At 29.3% G+C, this 24507-nt stretch overlaps 1 protein-coding gene across 4 annotated transcripts in view; it reads left to right on the top strand.

The window, feature by feature from the left end:
* Positions 1 to 202: 202 nt before the first annotated feature.
* The window catches only part of LOC107447556 (protein phosphatase 1 regulatory subunit 3B), a 29127-nt gene continuing 4822 nt past the window's right edge, over positions 203 to 24507 (top strand). The window contains exons 1-2 of one of the 4 annotated variants that reach the window (XM_043046022.2): positions 203 to 516; positions 17591 to 18909. In XM_043046022.2, the coding sequence (XP_042901956.1) occupies positions 17666 to 18538 (873 nt within the window). In that variant the 5' untranslated portion in view covers positions 203 to 516; positions 17591 to 17665 and the 3' untranslated portion in view covers positions 18539 to 18909. Of the gene's footprint in view, positions 674 to 8643; positions 8946 to 14077; positions 14150 to 17590; positions 18910 to 24507 lie in introns of those variants that run through there. The other 3 variants (XM_043046023.2, XM_043046025.2, XM_071183665.1) reach the window with 3 other exon arrangements.

Genomic DNA, 24507 nt, shown 5'->3' with positions numbered 1-24507 from the left:
TAAAATATTTCATGCTACATGCATAACTTTTCCCGCAAAGCCCCCAATTAAACCACAATCTCTGATAACTTCACCAACGCTAATGATGACAGGCATTGCGAAAAAAAAAAGCTGACTTCCTATATTTAGAATCCCCAAAACGCCAGCTCAGCTTTTCATCTCTCGCCAAAAAGTGCCATAAATTGCCAAATGTATTCACTGGGATATGAAAGCATCTCCTGAATCCATGCCGATCATGGTTGCGGCACTCAAGCCCGCTGCCTATCCATTGGTTGCGTAGAGCAATGCACGTGAACATGAGGTGATGAGGGGCTACAGTGTTTGGAGCATCTCTTGATCACTGGTTTTGCTATCAGTTGAAAAGCATTAGTCGATTTAGTCGTACTATGATAAAGACCGGTATTTGGCGGACGGTTTTCTCAGTTTTTGTTTGCTCTTCATATTTGACACATTTAATCCGAATTCATTAGTGAATAAAGTGAATTTTTTCGGGAATAATTGGTACATATAGTTCAGGTAATTATCAATTAATTAAATATTTATATATCAAATTGTTTGTTTTAATTCATTCATAACAATTACTTAATATTAGAGTTTTTGTGAACATATAATTGACACATTTAATCCGAATTCATTAGTGAATTTTTTCGGGAATAATTGGTACATTGTTCAGGTAATTATCAATTAATTATTTATGTCTGTATCAAATTGCTTGTTTTATTTCATTCATAACAAATACTTAACATTATTAGAGTTTTTGCGAACATGTTAATTTTGCTAATATTTGTCTTATTACATTGGCGTGTTTATTTTTTAAATTAGCCTTTACTAATAAATATTGCAAGTGTTTTTATTTTTATAAAGAAAGTTCGGGATTTGATGCTGATTAGTCGAATTTTTAATGATTCTACTAACACATTATTTATAAATGTTGATTTATACTCTGTTATTTGCCGCAAATAATCTACTTATTTGAGTATTTGTGCTTTTTCAGATTCTCTAAAATATTTTTATTAATTGATTAAAATAACTTGCATTGAGTGTAATTGAGAATATGATTTTCCTATTAATGAATATTTCTCTTCTCTAAATTGTTTATAATATGTACTTCACAATGTGCTTAAGTTAAACTCTGATAGGATTGTGATTTAATTGTCGTAATTAATTTGAGTCAGACCGGTAGTTATTTAGCTATTTCAGGAATTCGAATTTCGATAATTCATTACACAGGAATTTTCCTTCGTAACGAAATAAATTATTAAATAGCTCTTATGATGAAATTTTAAACATCGGACACTACTAATTTCATCATGCTAGAACCGAGCTGCACATTCATTTACAAACAATATTAGAAATTACATTAAATAAATGATTTAATTTCTGTCAAATTTTAACAAAACAAGCAACTTCATTTTAGGCAGTCAAATTTATTCATTAATTTAAATTACTTTTTAAATTTGGAGTCAATATAAAATTTTGAAAACTTAACGAGTTTAAAAAGGAAATTTCTTCAGTACACAAATTTTACTACATAAGATAAATGTATTTATAAATTAGAATTTTCTATAGCTAAAACAAAGTGTACTCTTTCAAACTGCCAATTTTTTTTATTTAATTTTGTTAGTCCATCTATCTCATTCCACATTTATTTTTTATTTATTAATTTTTTAGAACGTTTATAAAGTTTATTAGTTATTAATTTTACGAAACATTATCGTAACTATTTATAAATACACACGATGTAACGTTTTACTCTTCCTGCCACTATCGCGAATTTAACTTGTTGTAATGTATCAATTTATAAGGCCTTTAATTTACAATTTAAAACTATTGTTCGATTATATACTTAACAAACAGGTAATTACTGCGAAATAACTATAATTTCGAACTTTATTGTACTACTATTATAAATTTGAAATAAAATTTTGTTACCATCAAGTAGTATATTAGGTTAAGTAAACAAATCACTGCAATAAAAGAATTATTTTATATGTATATTGAAAAATCGTCTGCGGTGCCTCTGCTTTGGGTATTCAACCTTATGATACATTTTGTTTTCCTGCGCAGAAACTATAAAACTTGAAAATTCGAAACAAGATGATGGAATAAAAAAATTAGCGTTCGATGATTAGTTCGAAAATTATTAACTGGTAAACTTATCGATTTGCAGCAGTATTGCAATTATAGAATTGATCGCAATGTAAAGTCCATTTTTATTTAAAAATTTTAGTATTTTTTCAAAATTCCGATTTCTTCGAAAGTTATTACAATTTTAAGTGCTTGTTTTCTCCACATATTTTACTTTAAATAAAGACTATTGATCCGTTAAAATTTTATTTATTTCTCTGTATGTATTCGCTTTAGTTATGTTTAAAATAACAAACTTGATATTGAAATTTCTAAAAATATAATTCGAGAGACATCGATCGTTTTCTATATGAACTGTTACAACGATATTATGGATATTTTTAAACAATATTAATTACTACGACGAGTCGTTAACGTGTAAAATTACTACTCATTTATTTCTTCTTACTCATAAGTTTTTGTTGATTACTTTTCAAATCCAGGTTTTCTTTTATTTCGTTAAGAATAACATTTTGACAAAATCCTCATATAGTTTAGTCTTCGGGTTTATGAAATTTCAATAAAAATTCAGGGGTTTGTCCAGACATTTTGTGAAAGGTCCGATTTTCGTGAAATTGTGAAAAAATTACTCACATTCTTTCAACCTGGATCCTGCTTTTATGAATTTATGCAAATAGGGTCCGGTTATTGCAAAAAACTTTTTCAAGGAGTTTTTAAATTGTAAATATATACAAGATTATGTTCAGCACTGTAAAATTATAATAAAAAAAATTCAATTTTCAAAAATAAACAGCTTCTAAATTAGAGATGCAACATACAAATATTTTGTATTTAGCCTATACTGCTGAAAGCAGAATATTCATTTCGGCGAATAATGAAGATTCTGCCATTATTCGCCGAAATGAATATTCTGCTTTCAGCATTATAGGCTGAATACAAAATATTTGTATGTTGCATCTATAATTTAGAAGCAGCAATTGCTGTTTATTTTTGAAAATTTTTTTATTTTTTTATTATGATTTTACAGTGCTGAGCATAATCTTGTATATATGCTTGAAGACAAAACTTAATTCGTTTACATCCATCTTTCTTGCTTCTTTGCCCTGGGAAGGGTTTATTCAATTAACAAAACAATAATGAAGATAAACAAATTTGTGAAGGGTCCGATTAAAAAAACATTTTGTGAAGGGTCCGTTTTTAAGTTGAAATATTTTGCTAAGGGTCCGTTTTTATGAAAAGATATTTTGTGATGGGTCCGTTAACGGACCCAAATTTCTTCTAAACAGACCCTTGGCATTTATTTCATTCAAAGAATTTCCTTTTTTTTTTTAATAAAAAAATGTCGATTCTAAGTAAAAAACAATGAATGCGAAGCAATTACGAGGGTTAGTGAGCGAAACGAGTACGACTGGAGCCTCCAAATAAATTAAAATATTGACACTTAGCCGGTCTTTTTTACCGGTATAAACAAACGGATATACTAAAGTAGTAAAATTTATCTTGAATGACAAGTTGTTTACGGCTAGCTATGCAGGACAAGCTTTCTACGGAGCCTTCGTGATCGATACGTGTAATCCTCATGACGTATGGCTGATTTACGATAAATCAATATCGTTTAGCAATTTCTTATGTTCACTTGTCGGGGATAAAAAGCTATTTTCAGTAAGTATTATCATACTCTACGTAATAATTATTGACCTTGTGTATGAATTAACAATAAAAAAAGCTGACTACTTGGAGTGCAGAAATTAGATCGTTTTGTAATATTGAGATAAAATTAGATAGGGTGATTCAGACAGGGTTGCGTCTTAAATTTCTAAACATATCTGCTTTCAAACAAGTGAGATATTTATAAATGATCCACTAATTATCTAACCCTGCGTTTAGTATATTTAATTTTTACAAATTATTTTTAGTTTTTGAGTGCACCGTGGTTGGAAATGCGAAGGTTCAATCGGGAAGTAATATGAGACGTAAAAATAAATTTCTGAGATGATAAAAGAATTTAACAATTTTAAATTTTTTTGTAATAAAAGTGTATTTGTACTTGATTTGTAACAAATATATTATTCTATCTATGTCCTCTACGAATTTATAACTAAGTTACCGCCAATGTGTGAAATATGGCATTTCTAAGAAAGCCTAAAATCGACTGATAAAGAATTTTTCGCATATTGCCTGGGCATGATAAAGAATGACTAATGACAAACTGTCACCTAAGTATGAAATGATTTATATTTCACTCATTGCTTAGGTATTTTATGTAATGTTTAATTTATACAATGATTCAGAGTTCTAAAGAATGTTAGCACAATATGCATTGATGGTAACATACAAAAAATAAATATAGAAAATGTTTGCATGCAACATTTACATATTTACCTGGGCCAGTGATTCTGAGTTTTTAGACTGTTATACTGTCCTATCATTTAAATTTTGAATATATTTAGTTAATCATTAAGTTAGAAGGTTAATCAGAGACGATTATCTGGCCACTATTTTAATTTTTATTATGCAGAATGAAAACAAGGTTTATAGTCTTTATTTATTGTGCCCCGGATCGAATGATTACTAATAGTATAAGCGTCTTTTTATCTCATGGTTGACTTAATTGATCAGCTATAAAATATTTCGAAGAAACATCTGGTTTGCACTAAAATCTTTAAAAGTAACTGTATACTCCAGAAACTTATTAAAAGGATTATTTTTAGAAAGAATTAAAAGCTGTGTAAACACTGAGCAGCAACTTGAACGCTTCCCATAAAGCTAAAGAATACATATAGTCAACCTTAACGTTTTTCTGTATGAAGTTATGTTTGAATGAACTTTCAAATTTCACGTAATTTATATAAAATATTACCATAATACATAATTTTTTCGGAAAAAGTTTAGAGAAAATTATTTTGAGGTGGTTCTATTTATTTAATATTTTCCTGGCTTTAAAATTGAGTTTAAAGAAAACCGGGTATTTTTGGGGTTTGAACTATTTTGACTGAAAGTCAGTTTCTTTTAATTTGAAGAATTTCGTTCGGTTTTCAGTCGCGTGCAGAGAGGGAGTCGGACGCTTCAAGCTGAAGGGGACCTCCAATGAATGACTAAAGACGCTAAAACTTTATACTACTGTTTTTTATTATGCAATTTAATTTTAAATAGTTTAAAAAAATTTTAAATTCCAATAATAATAAAAATAATTAAAGAATTTCTATGAGTTAAGTTTTAATTTTTTCTCTCGGAAAAAACTTTTATGTAGAGTAATATTTCCAAATAATTTTGATAATAAAGTTTTAGAGCATTAATCTAAAGTGTAATATAACGTATAAAATCAAAACTTTCTTTTTTTTAAAAATTTTTTGTTAGAAATAATTAATTTTTGTTATAGAATAAAAGAATGAATTTAAAGTACAGATTTAGATTTTTATAAATATTTTCTCCATGTACCTTACTATTTTTTTCTTCTTTTTGCTTTCTGTGATTACGTTATTTCTGAGTAATAAAGTTTACAAATCCCTGGGTTATCCTTAAAGCTTTGCACGCTATGGCACGTGCTTCTCATATAAAAGAAATGTATATGAGTTCCCTAACACTTTAAATGTCATAATAGCCATATGTCTGATCATGCAGAGTGGTGATCCTGGGCTATGTCTTTCTGTGGATTACTTACATATAAATTAATTTTTACTTCTCAAACACTATTTAATGGCCATGGCCCTTGTGGAAAATGCCCTCCATGTAGGGAAATGCTACATGGAGAGCATGATTACAGCAACAATCCATGTTGTTGTAATCATTCCCCCATAATAGCAGAAATGCGAACTTTAAAATAATACCTTTGTCTAACTATATTGAAATAAATAAAATTTATTTCAGCGTTATCTGTTGAGAATAATTTTGTTTGTTGTTTTAATAAAAATTAAATAGCCCCTATCAATTTCCCCTAACTTTATGATTATTGTCATATTTCTTTTAATATTCTCGTAAAAAGTCTCGTAACTAATTTTTTTTTTGAGTGTCTGCAAAATACCATTTTCATACCTTTCAAATTTAATTATATATTCTCTGACAACATCAGTCATTTCTGAAGTAAGGTAATTTTTCAAAGCATATTATTAATGGATAATTTAGGTATATGTATGCATATATACTTAAAAAGTTTAATCTATATCGAATTTTCGATAAAAACGATATCTCAATTAATGATATTCAAATGTTGACTATCTAATCTTTTTCAGGTCTGACGCACATTGTGTTATAAAAATAAAATAGTTCTTTGACAATGACATTCCAAATTTAGATTTTGATAAATATATTTTCCGGGCCAAGCGCGATTTGCAATCTGAAAATATTGGTTCAAGCAAGGTTTCTAATCCAAAAAAAAGTATTAGGAAATATCCATCAAAATTGTGTGGTTTAAAATTAAAAGGTAAGATATTGCTAAAAATTCCATAAAACTGATGGATTTAGGCACAGCTCGAAATGCGTGTTTTCGAAAATGGACAAACCTTAAAACACGTGTTCACAAATATTGACGTAGCTATTTAAGAAGATTGTCATAGAACTTCTAAAATGAGTGTTGTTCTTTTTCTTAAAAGAATTAACCGCTGAATGCAAATAAATTCATAATGTGACATCGACCACTTATATAAATCACTTGGTACATTTATTAAATTAGTCTTTATTAAATTAGTTAACAGTCTACCTTAACAATTTGAAATATGAAAAAAAAATTTCAGCACTTCAACGGATAACTCTAGTTAATCTGAACTTTTGCTAGATAGTTTGTAGAATAACTGATTTCTACACTTTAGAGGTAGTATACATAAAGACGAGAGAAAAACAGTATGTGAAAATAAATTGGCTTAAAAAAAATCTCTTTTGACTCCGGCATATTTCCGAAATGAATGCTGAAGGTGCAACGATAATAACCCTGTGAGGGAAAATAGGGAGAGTTTCTTTTTTACTTTTTTTTTATTTTTTACCTATTATTTATGTCAGGACAAACGTCGGCCCGTCTTGTCAGAAATTGATAAATTACGTATGTGTTTTTTTCCCCTTTTTATGATTTGGTATGCTTTGGATATTATAACGTGATTTACAAAAATAAGTGGTATTGCTATAATTTGCTTAAAATCTAAATTCTTGAAGTTCCTTTTTTTTTTTTTTTTTTTTAAGTATTCCTATTTTTTTCCCATGCCTTTATTCCCCTTATATTAATATATCATCTAACATTATTTTTATATTATCATATTATTACTCTTTATATATCTTATATTACTCTATTTATTAAAAAAATAGTAAAATAAATTATAATAATAATTATAAATTTTTCATGTGTGAAGCCATTTTTTTTTATTAATATTTTTTGGTTTGTAGGTGGGGGACCATTCATTGTCTGTTGAAGACTATCCCCCCCCCGGGCTGCAGGTCTGAGTGCCTCTAGATTCGCTTCATTTAACAAATATAAATAATACTATAAGTAAATATATCTGAAATTAAAGTAATTTAGTGTTAGTTGAGAAATTTGTTTTGGATAGAATTAGGAGTCAATCAAGTGCCTTGACATTAAAATTGAAAGTCTAAGTTTTCTAATCTAAGTTTTCGATCTAAGTTTTTAAAATTACAGTGAAATATTATTAAAAGAAAGTCAAAGTTTATTCAAATAATTTTTCGGACAGTTAATTGTCATACAAGAATTTTATTATTTGAGTCTAATGGATATTGTTCTGTGGTCAAACCGGGAAGAGATGCGCAATAAAAATATCGTCAAAAAATGCTAAAAATTAAAATTTATCGTTTTATATACAATAAATTAAAATTTAGTTTATTACAAAAGACATTTTATTGCTTCTGCGGTTCACGTTCTTTTAAGTGACATATTTCGTGACAATCGCATTTCTGCCATTAGGTAAATTCAGATATGCTTTAGTGACTGCGGCCTAATTTGAATTAATAAATAAGTTTATTTTAAATATTCTGCTTTTAATAATTTTGTACTAAATGTTTTAAAATTAAGTTACAATAAATTTTTTAAAAATATCTTAGTGTTATGGATCTTTTTTTTTTAAAGTTGTGACAGTTAGAATCAAATTTTCAAAAATCTTCCCTAAAATCTATTTGGTTGTCAGTTTGAGATATAATCCAATATTTTTGCAAAGGGCTTCTGAATTTTTTTCTTCTATTTCTGACTTCACGAAAATTTAAGAAGCTTTCTTAACGAGAAATGACATTAGATATCAAATAACTCAATGCAGATTTAGGAAATTTTCTTAACGAAAAAATGAGTCATTATAGATATCAAATAAATCAATTTAGAAAGCTTTCTTATAACGAAAAATGAACCGTTAGATATGAAATAGCTTAATCTAGATTTAGGAAGTTTTCGAAAGTGTGCCGGTCAACACCAAATAGCTTTACTTAGACTTAATTATTAATTTGGAAGACTTTAGTAAAACATAGTAACTTAATTCGTTAATTAGTGTATCACAAGTAGGTTAATTCATCTCAAAAATTTACTCATCTATCTTATCTTTTTGTTTAGTTTTTGGATTAGGAGAATTATTCTAGACTTTACTAAGTATTAAAAAAAAAAAAAAAAATTGCCAAGGTGGATAGGAAACTGTATCCGTGAAAAGGAAGCCTGAAATGATTGAGGAAGTTGATGTTTACATTGATGCAATAAGGTTCAAGGACACGTTTTGCCAGACAAACGCACATGGGAAATGGTGTTTTCCCAATTCCACCTGTTCGAGGTCTGGAAAGGGCTCAAGAAATATCCTTTTTAATTTCTTATCAGGCCACACAAATTTCGACCTCTTTTTGTACCAAGTTTCATCTTGGATTACACCCCATTTCATGAGCAGGTGAGTCGAATTAAAAGTGGTACGCAGTTTTCACGCTATCTGTCAGTCGAATCAATTGTGTTTATTAATGGAATACTAAACATCTGAAGGTTAAAATGTTACTGGTTATAAAACCATTAGTTTGTTATTTTCTTCCGAAATCCGGGTTTTCAAGCATCTATCGATTATTTAAAATTATTAAAGAATTTTTTAATGTTTATTAGCAGCTGATTTTGAGAAGGGTTCGAATGTCTGCACTGTTTTTTTGATGTTAAAGGGATGATAAAGTATAATTATGAGTTTTAGTGAACTATAGCTCATATTTACGTACCTTCTGGAAGCGAGCTAAAAAATTTGTTTTCAATACTACGTAGTCGTATTCTTTGAAGTAATTAATAATTTCCAGTCTAATGCTGTAGCAAGAAGCAGTAAATCGGTTACTTTATCATCAGCTAGAAGCACTTGATATGTTGACTCCTCTGCCTCTGTACTTCAATTGGTGATGTATTTAAGTCACAATTTAATGTAACTCTTCATTAATGCTTTCCTTTTCCTAACATGCTCACTAAATTGTGAATAACGTTAATATAGTGACGCTGTCCGCGGAGTTCAGCTGGACGCGATATATTTCTGAAGGATTTGAATTTTGTTAAAAGTTCTTAATTACTTTTTATGTAAACTAAAAGCTAATTTTTGATTTTTTTTAAAACTGCCGAGTTGCCATGGCAACGTCTTCTTTTTGTGGAACAAGAAATGATCGTCTGAAAATTATTATGTAAATAAAATGTTGTTCTTTTCTACTAAAAGTTGGAGTCAGATTTATTATTTAGAGAAGAAGTAGGGAACGACAGAATATTTTACTTTCTGATAGTCTCGTAACAAATTTAGTTCGATGAAATTCAACCTCTTCCTTTTGACCTAACGTTAAAATAATATTGAAACAAATGGATTCTCTAATCTTAATATTATAAAGTTACCAAGTTATTTGCAAGTATTTCTAAGCAAGTAAGTCTTTTCGATGAAAATAGAGTTATAACGGACCTTTCACAAATTTTTATCGTTTAAAAGAACTTTTCACAAATTTTTATCGTTTAAAAGAACTTTTCACAAATTTTTATCGTTTAAAAGAACCTTTCACAAAGTATTTTATCGTGAAACGGATCCTACACAAATTATTTTATTGTGAAAACGGTCCCTTCACAAAATATTGCATCCAAAATAACGGACATTTCACAAAATATTTCTTTTGAAAAACGCAGTTGATGACGTCTTTAATTCCTAATTTTAAAACTACAACTCCTTGAAAGATGTATTTTTGATGTTTTTTACAGAAACAGGATCCGACTCCACATTAATTTTTAGATATAGAAAATTATGAATAAATTTTTCAAAAGTTCACAAAAGCATATTTTTACAAAAAGTCTGAACGTGTTGTTCCTTTTTTTTCTCGATTTTTCACTAAATTACAAAAACCAGACCCTATTTCCTCAAATTCAAAAAATTATGAATAAATATTTTTGCAATCTCACAAAAACGGAAACCTGTCACAAAAAGTTTAAAACTTAAAATATAGTTTGCACGAAAACCCTTTGTTTGGGGCCCATAATAACATGTTAAAACGGGTGATTTAACATTTACCAGTGAATCCTTGCAACCAATTGACCTTTGTTTCTAAAAGTTGAACCCATTTCGAATCTATTACTTCAATAAAATACAGTCGAACTGGCTTCGTTTTATTTCCCTAACAATTTATATTGGATTATTTCTACTAGAAAGAAGAAACAAAATTATATCTATTGGTAAAGTTCTGAATAATCTAGCGAAGTTCAATGGGCAGTATTTGACAATTGAAAATGTATTTGTGACAGTGCATTCCGAAATTTTTAGAGTTCTTTGCGAAAAGATCGGTTATTTTAACCGCTCTTTTAGGAAAAATGACAAATTTTTATATCGTAATTAAGTAATGGGGTAATTTTAAGAGAAATTTATGTTCATTAAGAACCCTTCACAAGTTTTTTTTTCGTCTTTAAAACGGACCCCCCACAAAGTAAAAAAAAAAAATGGCGAAAACAGACTCGCTTGGAAACTTTTCACTTGGAAAGCGGCGTCAAGGTGGGCTTAAATTCAAAACTATTTAGAATGCAATTCATAATTTTAGAATTTTCTATTGCAGTGCTGTTATTGTTAGGATTCACCCCAATTTTTAGAGACTAAGTTTCATAGCTACCAACTAAGAATCATAGGCGTAGAGTGAGAGAGCACACATTTTGTTTTTAAAAAACTGTTAGGTTATTTTAAGTTTTACGTATATAATTATTATTAACCGTCGTTGAACAGCCGACCCAATTTCGGGTTTACCACTACTTGTGCTCAACTTCTTAGCCTTGTAATTTCGAAACGAATCCAGAAAACAAGGGATATCCTGGATCAAGTATTGGGAGTAATTTGCCTTTATGGAGGACTTTTTGATGGAATTAACCCGCATTTGCGTTACATGGAGGAAGAGCACGGAAACCTCTCACGGTTAGCTTGACGACATTATGCATGTATGCTTATTTTCTTAGATGTGTGTATAATAACTTAAAATAAATGAACGGTTTTCTGAACACAAAAAGTGTGCCACCTCATGCTACGCTTATGGTAAGGAGGTGCTTGTTGCTCTAAGTCTGAATTGCAATGGTTATTAGTGAATTTGATATTGATGCTTAGTTATCATAATTTATATCAAATGAATAATTTACTAATGATTTCATCAATTTGTGTTTGTAAGCGTTGTGGCTCTTGGTTCGTCGATGACTTTTAATCTTGAACTTGTAATTTTTTTATGTCGCATTTATTGTTATTATAACTTTACCGTAATGCCATCTTAGAGGACTATTTCAAGTTCTACTTAGAGAGCTTATGCAAGTTCAGAACTTTCTTTGCTTTTCATGATTTTAATATCTAATAGGTCAACACGACCGTTCTTTAATTAAGTCTGCGAAATGTAAGAGAGAAAAAAATACAGCGGAAGCTAAAGGAATAAGTGGTTACGACTTATTTACCTAACTTCAACTTATAATTTGTTTACTGAGGGAAGAGGTAACAATATACAGTGAATTCGCGATAACTCGAATCTGATAGGACTGACGAAAAACTTCGACATATCGGAAGTTCGACTTACCGTTAGTTTCGGTTTTGGACTTTCAAAATATTGTCGGATTCAGCCTATAATGATTTGGTGCTAGCTGAAGAGGAANGCGAATTGACTGTAATACGATTTGTATTGAGCAGTGCTATAGTTGTCTTAAAGATAGTCTGAAAAACTGTCTAAGGAATTTATATTGTAGTTATTTTATTTCTCATATTTTTATAAACAATTTTTGTCCTGTCGTCATTGGTCGGAAAATTGATAAGATTTATAATATTTCTTTTTATCTCTTTTTAATCAGCAATAATTTTTTATTACTTTTATATATGTTTGTTACTGTGAAAGTTTTATTTATCTATATCTAATTATATATGATAAAGTTGTCGCCGTTTTTCATTGTTGGTATTTTTTTTATTCACCGGAATATATGGTAGGATCCCATTTTCCCACATTAATTTCCATATTTAGTTGTCTTAAACATAAAATTAGTAAAAGTCATAAAAGTACTGTTTTACTGTAAAATTTTTTGCATCCAAAATGTAAAGGTTTTTGCTTGGAATATTTATTTTTTTTATTTTACTCTTATTACACTTTTGATTGTTTTCTTAATTAATAGTTTGAAACTATAAGAGTTATTTCTTTGTAACTTAATTCTAAGATATTACTTAGTTACGTTACATTTTAAGATAAACTTGTTTGAATCTGTGTCTAAACTTATTTACAGTTTTGCAATTATTTTTCGATGCTAATTGCATTAATATGCTATTATAAATTACCGTTAAAGATACTCGTTAAATGATTTCGAACTTGACGATCAGCTTCATGCTGAATGTGAGAAATGCACAAATTGTGTTAAATATATCAGGCTCTTTGGTTAGCAAAAAGGATAGTTTGTAAACTCACCAAATTCGTTATAGCAATATAGCTTTCAGGGGTCTGTCCAGACATTTTGTGAATGGTCCGTTTTTCGTGAAATTGTGAAAAAATTACTCACATTCTTTCAACCAGGGTCCGCTTTTATAAATTTATGCAAATAGGGTCCGTTATTGCAAAAAAAAACTTTTTCATGGAGTTTTTAAATTGTAAAGACATACAAGATTATGCTCAACACTGTAAAATTATGATTAAAAAAATTAAATTTTAAAAAATAAACAACAATTGCTGCTTTTAAATTAGAGATGCAACATAAAAATATTTGGTATTTAGCCTATATTGCTGAACGCAGAATATTAATTTCGGACGAATAATGGAAGAATCGTCTGTCGAGGACAAAACTTAATTCGTTTACATCCATCTTTCTTGTTTTCTGCCCTGGAAAGGGTTTATTCGATTAACAAAATAATAATGAAGATAAACAAATTTATGAAGGGTTCGATTAAAAGAAAAATCATTTTGTGAAGGGTCCGTTAACAGACCCTAATTTCTTCTAAACAGACCCCTGGCTTTAATTTTAAATGTTATTTAAAAAAATTGATTACGAAGCAAAATTATCTATGTTCACTAATTTACCTTAATAGAATCAATAGTTACACGAGATCTTTATTAATATTTTCTTAGTAAATTTAACTTAAAATAAACATTTAATTTGAAGAAATGAATATTGGACGTGAAATATGGGGGGGGGGGCGTAAGCAAACAAAATTCTTTTTAGTGCATGTAGTTTAAGTGAATAATCTCAATTTTCGAAGAATAAACTGTTTTATGCCAGCAAACAATTATTGTGAAACAATCATCAGGGCTGTAGAGCGGTAGCGGAAAGGGGCTTAGCTCTATGTTTACGTAAAACAAATGAGTTCCTCTTTTATTTTTTTTCTTTGTATATTGTAAATTAGGATGATGTAAAAATATTACATAAAGTTTTATTTATTTATTTGAGCCTTATAAAACAGATACTGTAGCTTTTGCTTTATAGATAAGGACAATCTTTTGTATTGGTGATACCTTTCTGTCAAAGTCACTACTATATAATCTTTTTTGTTAGATAACTCTTATAAGTTGTTGACGCGGTAGAGTTTAATGTTCAAAATAGCAGCGTACTTCTGTTGCAGCGTACTTGGTTCTGTTTCTTTTTAAAGATTCTTTCGAAATAAAATGCGTAAGTCTAGTTTTACAAGTTTAGCAATTTTTTTTCAAATAAAATAACGAGTTTTTAAATGTTTAAGTTTTTTTTGTTGTAGGATTTTGTTTTAACGTTGAAATACATGATTTAAGTTAAAAAATTCACATTTTCCTGAAATGTTCATACATAATGATAATTATCAAGATTTATAATAATCATGAAGATTATTACGGATGAATTAATAAGTAGTATTAACTCTGGATCTTAAGACTTTTATTTTAATTATTATTTTAATTATTTAATTATTAAATCAAGAAAATTATAAATTTTATGCTTATTTTTGTTTGCTCGTTTTTTTTAAAAAATTAATAAGGATCTGAGCCGTTTACAAGTGTTTTAATATTTTAAATAATGAAAGCCTATATCTTAAACTTATTTTATATTTTGTTCACAAGTTTGTTTAGTAATTGCCATTTCATTTTTATCAAGCTATGAATTTAAAGAATTCGTTCTGTTAAATCTAATTTACTGTGAATAGTAACAAATTTCAATTTTTACCGTCTCTCCTACCCACGTATGTGAATTATAATTTTGAACCCAATTCAGAAGACGTGGCAATTTCATGGAGAACTTTTTAATTTAAAATTATCTGCATTTACACAGTACTGCAATACCTTAAACATGCGTGAGTTTTTTTGTTTTGTTTTTTTTTGTTTTTTGTAACCCACCACTCACAACAATTTTACTCTTTTATTTCTATCGTTGGCAAATGCGCTTTGTTGGGTCACAAGCGGTTCCCAGGTTGCGTTTCGGCTCGTCCTGATTTAGAGTATGCTCCCTTGAAATCATAGTAAATAAACATCTTTGGCTTTAGGAACGATTTCACAAACCCATTGACTTTGAAAATTCGCAAATATTATGAACACGTGACTTAGTATGTTTACTTGAATCTAAACAACATTCTGGTTTAGAAATCGATCAAATGTGATTTCTGAAGAGTATAATATATATGACCCGTGAATGGGTTGAATGAAATGTTGACTTTGTCAATCTAGCATTATCTCAGAAAAAAAGCCTTATAGTAAACACTTGATAGATATCTGCACGATTGGTGTAGTTTGTAATCGGTAAACAAACATCTTTCATATCATCTTTAAAAATCAACGTGAAACGACCTGTATAAAGCAGAATCGTATTGAATGCCTTTCCTTATTAGGTGTACTCTAATCAGTTTTGTCTTTTCGATAAAATATAAATTGTTGTGTTGATATTTAAGATGATTTATGATATTATGAAATTAAAACTTTTTTTATGGTTTTGCGCTGTTTTTCTGTTAAGGGTCCCATGACCTCGTGGCACCTCTTTCTTTGTTTTACATCCCTTGTACTTTTGTGGCACACTTAGTTTAAAGCCTCGTTTGACTTCGTTACATTAATCGAAATAACATTTGTTAAAATTTTTTTTTGCATTACTGGAATTAGAAATAGTTATTTCTTTTTTTGCATTCATATACAGAATATAGATGCCTAGGACCAGAAAATATATCCACAAATGATATATTTATTGGATATCAGGGGTCTGTTTAGGAGAAATTTGGGTCCCTTCACAAAATATCTTTTCATAAAAACGGACCCTTCACAAAATATTTTATCTTAAAAACGGTCCTTCACAAAATGATTTTTCTTTTAATCGGACCCTTCACAAATTTGTTTATTTTCATTATTGTTTTGTTAATTGAATAAACCCTTCCTAGGGCACAAAGCAAGAAAGATGGATGTAAACGAATTAAGTTTTGTCTTCGGCAGACGATTCTTCCATTATTCGTCCGAAATGAATATTCTGCGTTCAGCAGTATAGGCTAAATACCAAATATTTGTATGTTGCATCTCTAATTTAGAAGCAACTATAATTTTGAAATTTTTTTATTATTATTATAATTTTACAGTGCTAAGCATAATCTTGTATCGATTTACAAATTAAAAACTCCTTGAAAAAGTTTTTTGCAATAACCGGACTCTATTTGCCCAAATTCATAAAAGCAGGACCCTGGTTGAAAGGATGGGAGTAATTTTTTCACAATTTCACGAAAACCGGACCTTTCACAAAATGTCTGGACAGACCCCTGAATTTTTATTGAAATTTCATAAACACGAAGACTAAACTATATGAGGATTTTGTCAAAATGTTATTCTTAACGAAATAAAAGAAATTTTTTTATATTTCTAAAATTTGTACATAGTCACGAATCTTTCAGCAGTTGAATTGTTCTATTACGATTTTAAATTTAATAGATAACTTATTACCTTGAATTGCTTTTCCAACACCAAAAAATAGTTCTGTTAAAAATTTAATTTTCAGGCAGTATAGAAAACATTTTAAGAATATAGTTCAAAATAGAACTAAGCTATTGAGATAATATAAACTATTGACTTGAGAACAATTACACGTACAGGCTTATATATAAGCGATCGAGACTAATCACCACCAATCTCCTCTAATCCGGTCCGCAAATAGATTTTTTTAGTAACACCTTCTCTTTTAAAGGGATATTCTAGATCCAATAATAAAGTAAATAATTCAATCCAAAGTGGATAATTAGTAACTGAATTAATAAACTTTTTAAAGTATATAAAGTGCATTTATTTCTGAAACTAACATCCAAGTATACAGATCTAAATTAGAAAATGACCAGTCCTTAATAAAGCGAACTCGTATCTTTTTAGAAAAGATTATGAAATTGTAATCTAAAATTAGACTGAAATTAAACCCAACGAATTAGCAGTTTTCGTGCTAAAACTGACCTATAAAAAAGCCTTCCCTGCACACATTATAAAAATCTATCTTAAAGAAAAAGTGCACTCTTAAACATTTTTATCTTCACTAGTTCTTTTATTAACTGTTAATTAAAAAATTTTTTATCTTTTCAAAATTGATGTTAATTCCGGATCATGTGATTTTTTTTTCTTCTAATTTCGGAATTGGAACATCAACATTTTTAGATGACTCTTTCCTTTCAAAGTTCGAGTAGCTTCCTGGTCTTATATCTTCTTCCGGCAATGTGTTGAGAATAATAAATTGAAATCAAATACGTCTATTGGTACCGTTTTGACCTATATTAAAGCCATACAGAGAATTTTATCTACAAGGGACCTGTTGCACAAAATTATATTGTAAAATGTATATTATTAGGTATGAGAATTATGAATACTCAACTAATACTATGCTAGTTATTCTATTTTTGTTATTGCAGATGAAAGGGATAAAATTACAATTAGCCAGTTTACGAATTTAGATATTTCATTGATTGTATTGCACATATTACAATAAAGAGAAGAGTACACATACACATTTATAAATTTTAAAACTTCATCCATTTTACTATGCTAAATTTTTGAATGAGAATTTTTCGATTAAGTTTTTAAGAGTGTACATAAATTTCATTTGAATATTACAAATTGTGTATTTTTTATATTTCAGATTCTAGAACATTGATGCAATGGTTTCTGTTTAAAACTACTGTAAAAAGTAGTATCCGCAAGCACCAAAAGAACGATGCCAATTGATTTTGAGATGTTCTTATCAGCCAGTCCACCCATTTTCAACACTGCTACTTTTATGGATTTTGGTTACAATCCCTTTCGTGGTCCTAACAATCGCAATCAGTTCAATTCAGCTTTAAACTCATACGACTGCGCCAGAGACATGAGGTCTTGTTTAATGGCAAAATCTGATGAAGAAAACAATAGGGAAAACTACAAAAAGAGAGTGTGTTTCGCCGATGATAAAGGCTTAGCCCTCACCCATGTCAAAATCATGTCAGAGCCTTCAAATTGCCCTCCAAATTGGACTGATGAGTTCTTCAAGCAAATCATTAATGGCGTGAAACCTAGCCCAACGTCCGAAATCCAGTGGGTAGCTCAATTTGCCCAACCGGCTTCAGATTACATGGAATTCCGCGACAGATTGCAGAAGAATTGTGTATCTTTAGAAAATGTAATAATACGAGATTCTGAATCGTTGGTTTCTGGTACAATCAAAGTAAAGAACATTGCATTTGACAAAGAAGTTTTCCTGCGTATCACTTTCGATAAATGGAATAGCAGCGAGGACGTGCAAGCCGAATTCGTTCCTTCTGGCATTGAATCTGGCAACAGTCCCTACGACACATTTTCTTTTGTTTTTACCATACCTCCTAATGCTTCCAAATACGAGGTCATAGAATTCTGTGTGTGCTTCAAGTGTTCTGCTGCGGAACACTGGGACAATAATAATGGAAATAATTACAAGCTGGTTGTTGTAAATCAAAAGTCTCCATCGTCGGTTGGATTTGGAAAGCAGTTTGAGGATGCGCTGAAAGTGAATATAGGTTCTTGGTCAGAGTTTGCTAGTTGGAACCATTTAATCAATGAAGGGCCTTATTGGTAACTTCATAACATTTCATTGAAAAAATGAAAATCACGTCACGTGACTGCGAGATGTGTATGTAGTTTTCAAGTTGATGAAACAGCTTAGTTTATACATAAAGTCTTATGCTTTCCTTCAGTGTTGTACAGCTCGCAAATGTGATTGCAGTTAAGATCATTTAACTCTTTTTATTCTACAACAGGATAATCATTGAGAGTAGAAGCTTTTAATCGCATCAAAATGTTTATTTATCATATTATCCGATTCATCGTTGGATTTCCTGAACATGCGAACTTTTTTTGCTTGCAAGAGAAGCTTTTGGAAACATGAACTTTTCGAGAAATTTCTTGAAATGGATATTGTTTAAAATAATATTCATTTAAAAGAAGCAGGTAATTATTATTTAAATTTTTATCTATAGTGTTTACCTTTATATCTAGCCTTTATGTCTAACTTTACCTTTTTATATATGCGAGCCCCACGTACTTAGAGGATAGCTAGAAAATATTTCATTCGTTGCTTAACGAGCCCAATTGATTAGGCAGTTAATAATAAGCCCAGAGTACCTGTANGCAGGTAATTATTATTTAAATTTTTATATATAGTGTTTACCTTTATATCTAGCCTTTATGTCTAACTTTACCTTTTTATATATGTGAGCCCCACGTACTTAGAGGATAGCTAGAAAATATTTCATTCGTTGCTTAACGAGCCCAATTGATTAGGCAGTTAATAATAAGCCCAGAGTACCTGTAGTTATTTTGTTTTGTTAAAAGCCTAAAAAATAACTGTTCCTAATTTTTGTTCAGCTGTAGAACCCTAAATTATCGATCTTTTTTTCTGCGTAATCCCAATTTTATAAATAAAATATCGAAAAACAATTGCGAACCAGTTAAACTACTTTATTTTGTAAATAAAAGTAATGAAATATATACTCATCGATTAATAATTAATAATTTTAAACTAGGTTTTTATGACCGACAGTTAAATTCGCAGTCCTGTAGCTGAATTTATTCTAGTTAAGAATTTGTTTTTTGGTGAATATACATAATCTGAAAATGAATAAAATAAACCAAATTATAGATTTTGTTTAAATGAAAGCTAAAAGGAACTGCTAGGTATAAACTTTGAAAATGGTTATTTGGGAAACATTTCTTTGTTAATTTAGTTATGTTATTTTGATTTAACAAACACAATGGGAAATGCTGATGTAATTTTTTTTATAAATGTGTGCTATTTTCATAATTTATTCAATTCATTGTTATTAAAAAATGAGATTTTTTTTAAAAAAAATTGCAATTTCTTTTCCAAAGGTATTTTATTTTAAGTAAGTTCATAAAAATATGATTGGATAATTAATTGGATCTTAATATAATAACAGGTTTCAAAAATATTAAAGAAAAAATTCAAAATAAAAAGTAATATTTTTAAAAACCACGTTTTAGTAGTGGAGAATAATAATTAAGAAAAAAATTNACCCGGTTAAATAAAAGTACTATCTCTTAGAACCCCTTTAACTCTTCCACATATCCCTAGGGTTCCATTTAGGAACCCCTGGTGTATTACTGCCAACTTGTTTGGCCGCTAAGGAAATGTTTCTTAGCGGACCATACATTCAGATTTTAATACTTAAATCTTGTCTTTGCAAATTTCAGAAGAATTGCTCTACCTAACAAATCAGTTAAATAATTCAAGCATATAAGGTCTATTAGATGGACAGTTGTGCACTTAAGTGTTGAAAAAATGTTTTTCGAGGAGTAGTAATTTTGAATTAAAAACGTTATAGACTCCGTTTTTCAAAACACGAGTTTTGTGAGAGGTTATATTTTTATTATAAATAATACAGTTGCACCAAAAAATAAATATAAAGTGATTTAGCATTTTAACTTACTAGAACGTTAAATCAATGGGAACCCTAAGCTTGTTTCTTTGCAATGAGACGGCCCCATCTGGGGGTAATCGGAGACAATGATACATAACAAAAATGTATGTCTCTACCTTCGGGGGGCCCCCCTATTTTTTAAAGGAATAAAATTTTAATGGAACTCAGATATTTTCAAATTGGGGTATAAATTCAGTTTCAATGAAATGGGCGGCCCGGTACCATTTGATCCACGGACCGGTACCGGTTCGCCGATCGGGGAACACTGCGCTAACGGACCTAAATGCCTCCTAAAATGAAGCTTCGCTATCCCACTTACTGATTGCCGCTTGCTTATTTAAGTGTAGTATATGTTTAAAATTTTTTAGTTATAAATCTTTTCTTTTGCTCTTTGCATTTTAATATTTACCAGACAGATGACTTTGAGGTCAGACGATTTTATGAGCTTCATCTCCTGATAACTAAGGACTATATATTTTTTCTTCTTTTCGTCTGATTAACCGTACAATCACACGTAACTTGAGTTATATTGCGCGTGGATGAACTCTCTGCCTTGACGACAATCAGTTAAACATCGCTCATTTCAAGGTTAGTCGTTCTTTTTTTTATGATTGCGAAATAACAACCCTATGAATCAAAACATCTTCAAATATTTAATGTCATCTTTCTTCGGAAAATGCTGTTATAAGAAGTTTTCCACCAATGCTAAATATTTAATGCGATGTTATTTTGACTTCGATCATAAAGAATGATTGTGCCTTTTCCTTTTTTTCATATATTTTAATAAGGAGATTTGATCTCTAATAATTTCGTGTTTTCTCATTTTAATTGCTTTATCAATTGCTTTCCTGTACATACATTTTCAATAGTTTCGGCTGCTTGTGTGTTGAAATTTGAACGTTAATACAATTTGGCGATTTTTTTTTAATTTCTAAATGTTGCAGTTACCAAAATGAAAGAACCTTTTATTCTTAACTACTAAATTAAAAACATAAATGCAGTACAGAAAAAATATTTCGAAACAAAAACAAATAAAATTTTAATGTTTAATTTAACAAAAAAATCTTACCTTGTGANTTTAATTGCTTTATCAGTTGCTTTCCTGTACATAACATTTTCAATAGTTTCGACTGCTTGTGTGTTGATATTTGAAAGTTAATACAATTTGGCGATATTTTTTAAATTTCTCGCTGTTGCAGTTACCAAAATGAAAGAACCTTTTATTCTTAACTACTAAATTAAAAACATAAATGTAGTACAGAAAAAATATTGCGAAACAAAAACAAATAAAATTTTAATGTTTAATTTAGCAAAAAAATGTTACCTTGTGAGAAAAAACGCAGGAAAGTTCAACTAAAAAGAAAAGGAATGTTCTACTGATTCTTTTTAAAAACAAAGAGAAAACGTGAATGACCAACACAATATGTCCTTTTTTAATTTCATGCTTCTTGCCAACCTGGTTAAATATGACTTCAACAGCAATTTAAATTATGTTCTTTGAAAATAATCGTCTGCTACTATGTCTTTGAAAATAATCGTCTGTATGTCTATCTTCAACACTCGCATTCTAAGCTTTACTTTTAAATTATTTTTTTACTCTTTTCTGATCTTTAAAAAAAAAATCGTTTTTGAGAATTTAAAATATTTGAATCATTTTTGCGATCATACTACAGTTTAAAAAGTGCTGAGAAAATTCTGTTATTCAAAGAAAAATCTTGTACGGTATTATCACAACTATAAATAATTAAAACGTGTGCTAGAATTACATGATGTAAAACTTTTTTTAAATCGAAAAAGTAGTTATAGCAGCAAGTTTGCGTCAGCTTTGAGAAAATCTTGCCAACAACTTTGTATTTTTAGTCTATTATAGCCGACTTATAGTTTCCGGAAACTTTTTACTGAAATTTAATTCCTGATTTAGGTCTGATTCATTAAACTAGTTAAATTAAAAGAAAAACAGCGTCAAGTAGATTCTATTGGTGTTAAATTGAGATTAAAGAAGATAAATAAATATAGGTAGAGGGTACTCAAAAAATTTCGTTATTTAAAGAGAAAAACATGGGCAAGTTACTGTTTTGAGAAGTTATTTTCAAATTAGTGAAAAATTTAATCAAAAGCTTGTCTTTAAAAGAATTACAAAATGAATGAATTTTTCTAATGTACTTAAAAGCTTATATTCATTACATAATTTTGTATTAATAAAGTAAAGTTTTTATTTTACTTAGAAAAATAAAAATTTAAATTAAAAAAATAGTTAATAAAAAGTTTATGCAAGTTTTATTCAGAAAAAACTATTTTGACGTAATTTTCAAGATCAAGGGGAATATATATTTTTATTTTCGGTGGAAAAAAATCGTTCGGCAATACTTGCGCCAAAACCAATTTGTTTCGCCGAATTTACGATTTTATCGAATTTTACTATTTTGTAGTAAACATGAAAGTAATAGTGATGGTAATTGCAATACAATAAAGGGACAAATTTATATCTTCGAACGAATTGCCAAAATTTATAATGATTTGTCCTTATATCGCGTAAGCTGGGCAAACGCTAAGCATTCACCACTTCGCCAAATGCGATAAAATAGTAAATTCGGCGAAACAAATTGTGTGTTTGGAGGAAGTATTGGCGATTTTTTCTACTGAAAATAAAAATATATATTCCCCTTGATCTTGAAAATTACGTCAAAATAGTTTTTTTCTGAACAAAACTTACATAAACTTTTTATACGATTACAGTGTCACATAACAGAGTTATATTAAGTCCAGATAATGTAAGCAACGAGAGATTATGTAAGCATCAGAAGAATAAAAAAGGAAACTTAAAATACAGATAAAGACGATAGTTGCATCACGCGATATCAAATGACAAAAAGTTTTGTGCAAATAAAGCAGATTAAGTGGTAGCTATATGTACATTATCATCCAGCTATTTTTAAAGAAAATATCTGTTCTTATGACAATAACATATTGTTTATTAAAATAAACTTATTGTAAAATTCAAAAATTAAAGCGGTTGCTAAACTAAGAAAATTTAACTTCGATTTTATCTTTATAGATTAAAATACCCATATCCCTTTAAAAAATGTCTGCGAGTAGTATAAAAACCAATAAAACAGAATTGAATAATTCAAATAACTTATATTCTACAGTGATCCTTCTTTTTTTTTCTGAATGATATTTTTGTTGTTGTTAAGATTTGCTTTTTGGCTAAGACTTTTAAAGTTTGGCTAACACTTTTGATATTTGACTATTTTACCCGCAAGTAATTAGAGGTCCTTAGCGTATCGTCTATTATTCTTCGACAAAACAAACTTTGTTGAATGTTTTTTTAATGATTGTAATAATGAAAGAAATATATCCCTAATAATAATACAACATTGTAATAATGTATACCTATCTTATTATTGTAACATAATTACAACAATAGGATAGGTACTATCACTTTTATCAAAATATAATAGACAATTTTAAAATAACTAGTGGGATGCGCCTCCTGCTCGCTAACGCTCGCCAACCCCCGAAAATTGCTGCGCAATCTTATATGGTTTGCTTCGCTCGCTACTAACTTAGGCACATTGCAAATGCACAAAATTCTAAGAATTCAAAACAATCACTCAAATTCATATAAAAACTTTTTTTTTAAAAAAATTACCTCTTTTTAGTAAACACTAAGTCATTAAACTAAATTTGAATTCAAATAAATGACATGTAATTCGTTAAACCTATTAGAAATGTGCTGTAGTATAATTCGTGATATAAATCAAAATTCGTCAAATAAATTCGTGAGCCATTTGTGAAAAAAAGCGCTTTCGACAAAATACTAAAATAGAGATCTATCGACAAAAACTACTCACTTCTGCCTAGCTTAATAGTATGAGATTTCCGTAGTTGATGCTCTCTGGCTATTTCAGTTTCCTTTTTTAAAAGCGCTATATGTTGAGCCACCTCAGCCAGATTTGGCACGTGACTTTTATAGCGGCAATCATAGGTCGATTCGCCGTGTAAGAGAAATAGTAACGTGAACAAAACAAAGCAAACGTTGCCACCGGTGGAAGAGAAATACAGCCAAAATTTGGGAGCCACGTAAGAGAATTATATATATTAGATA

Source organism: Parasteatoda tepidariorum, chromosome 7 (genome assembly GCF_043381705.1).
Source record: "Parasteatoda tepidariorum isolate YZ-2023 chromosome 7, CAS_Ptep_4.0, whole genome shotgun sequence".
NCBI lineage: Eukaryota > Metazoa > Arthropoda > Arachnida > Araneae > Theridiidae > Parasteatoda > Parasteatoda tepidariorum.
Note: the sequence above shows the minus strand (reverse complement) of the source record. Positions and strands in the feature narration are given on the sequence as shown.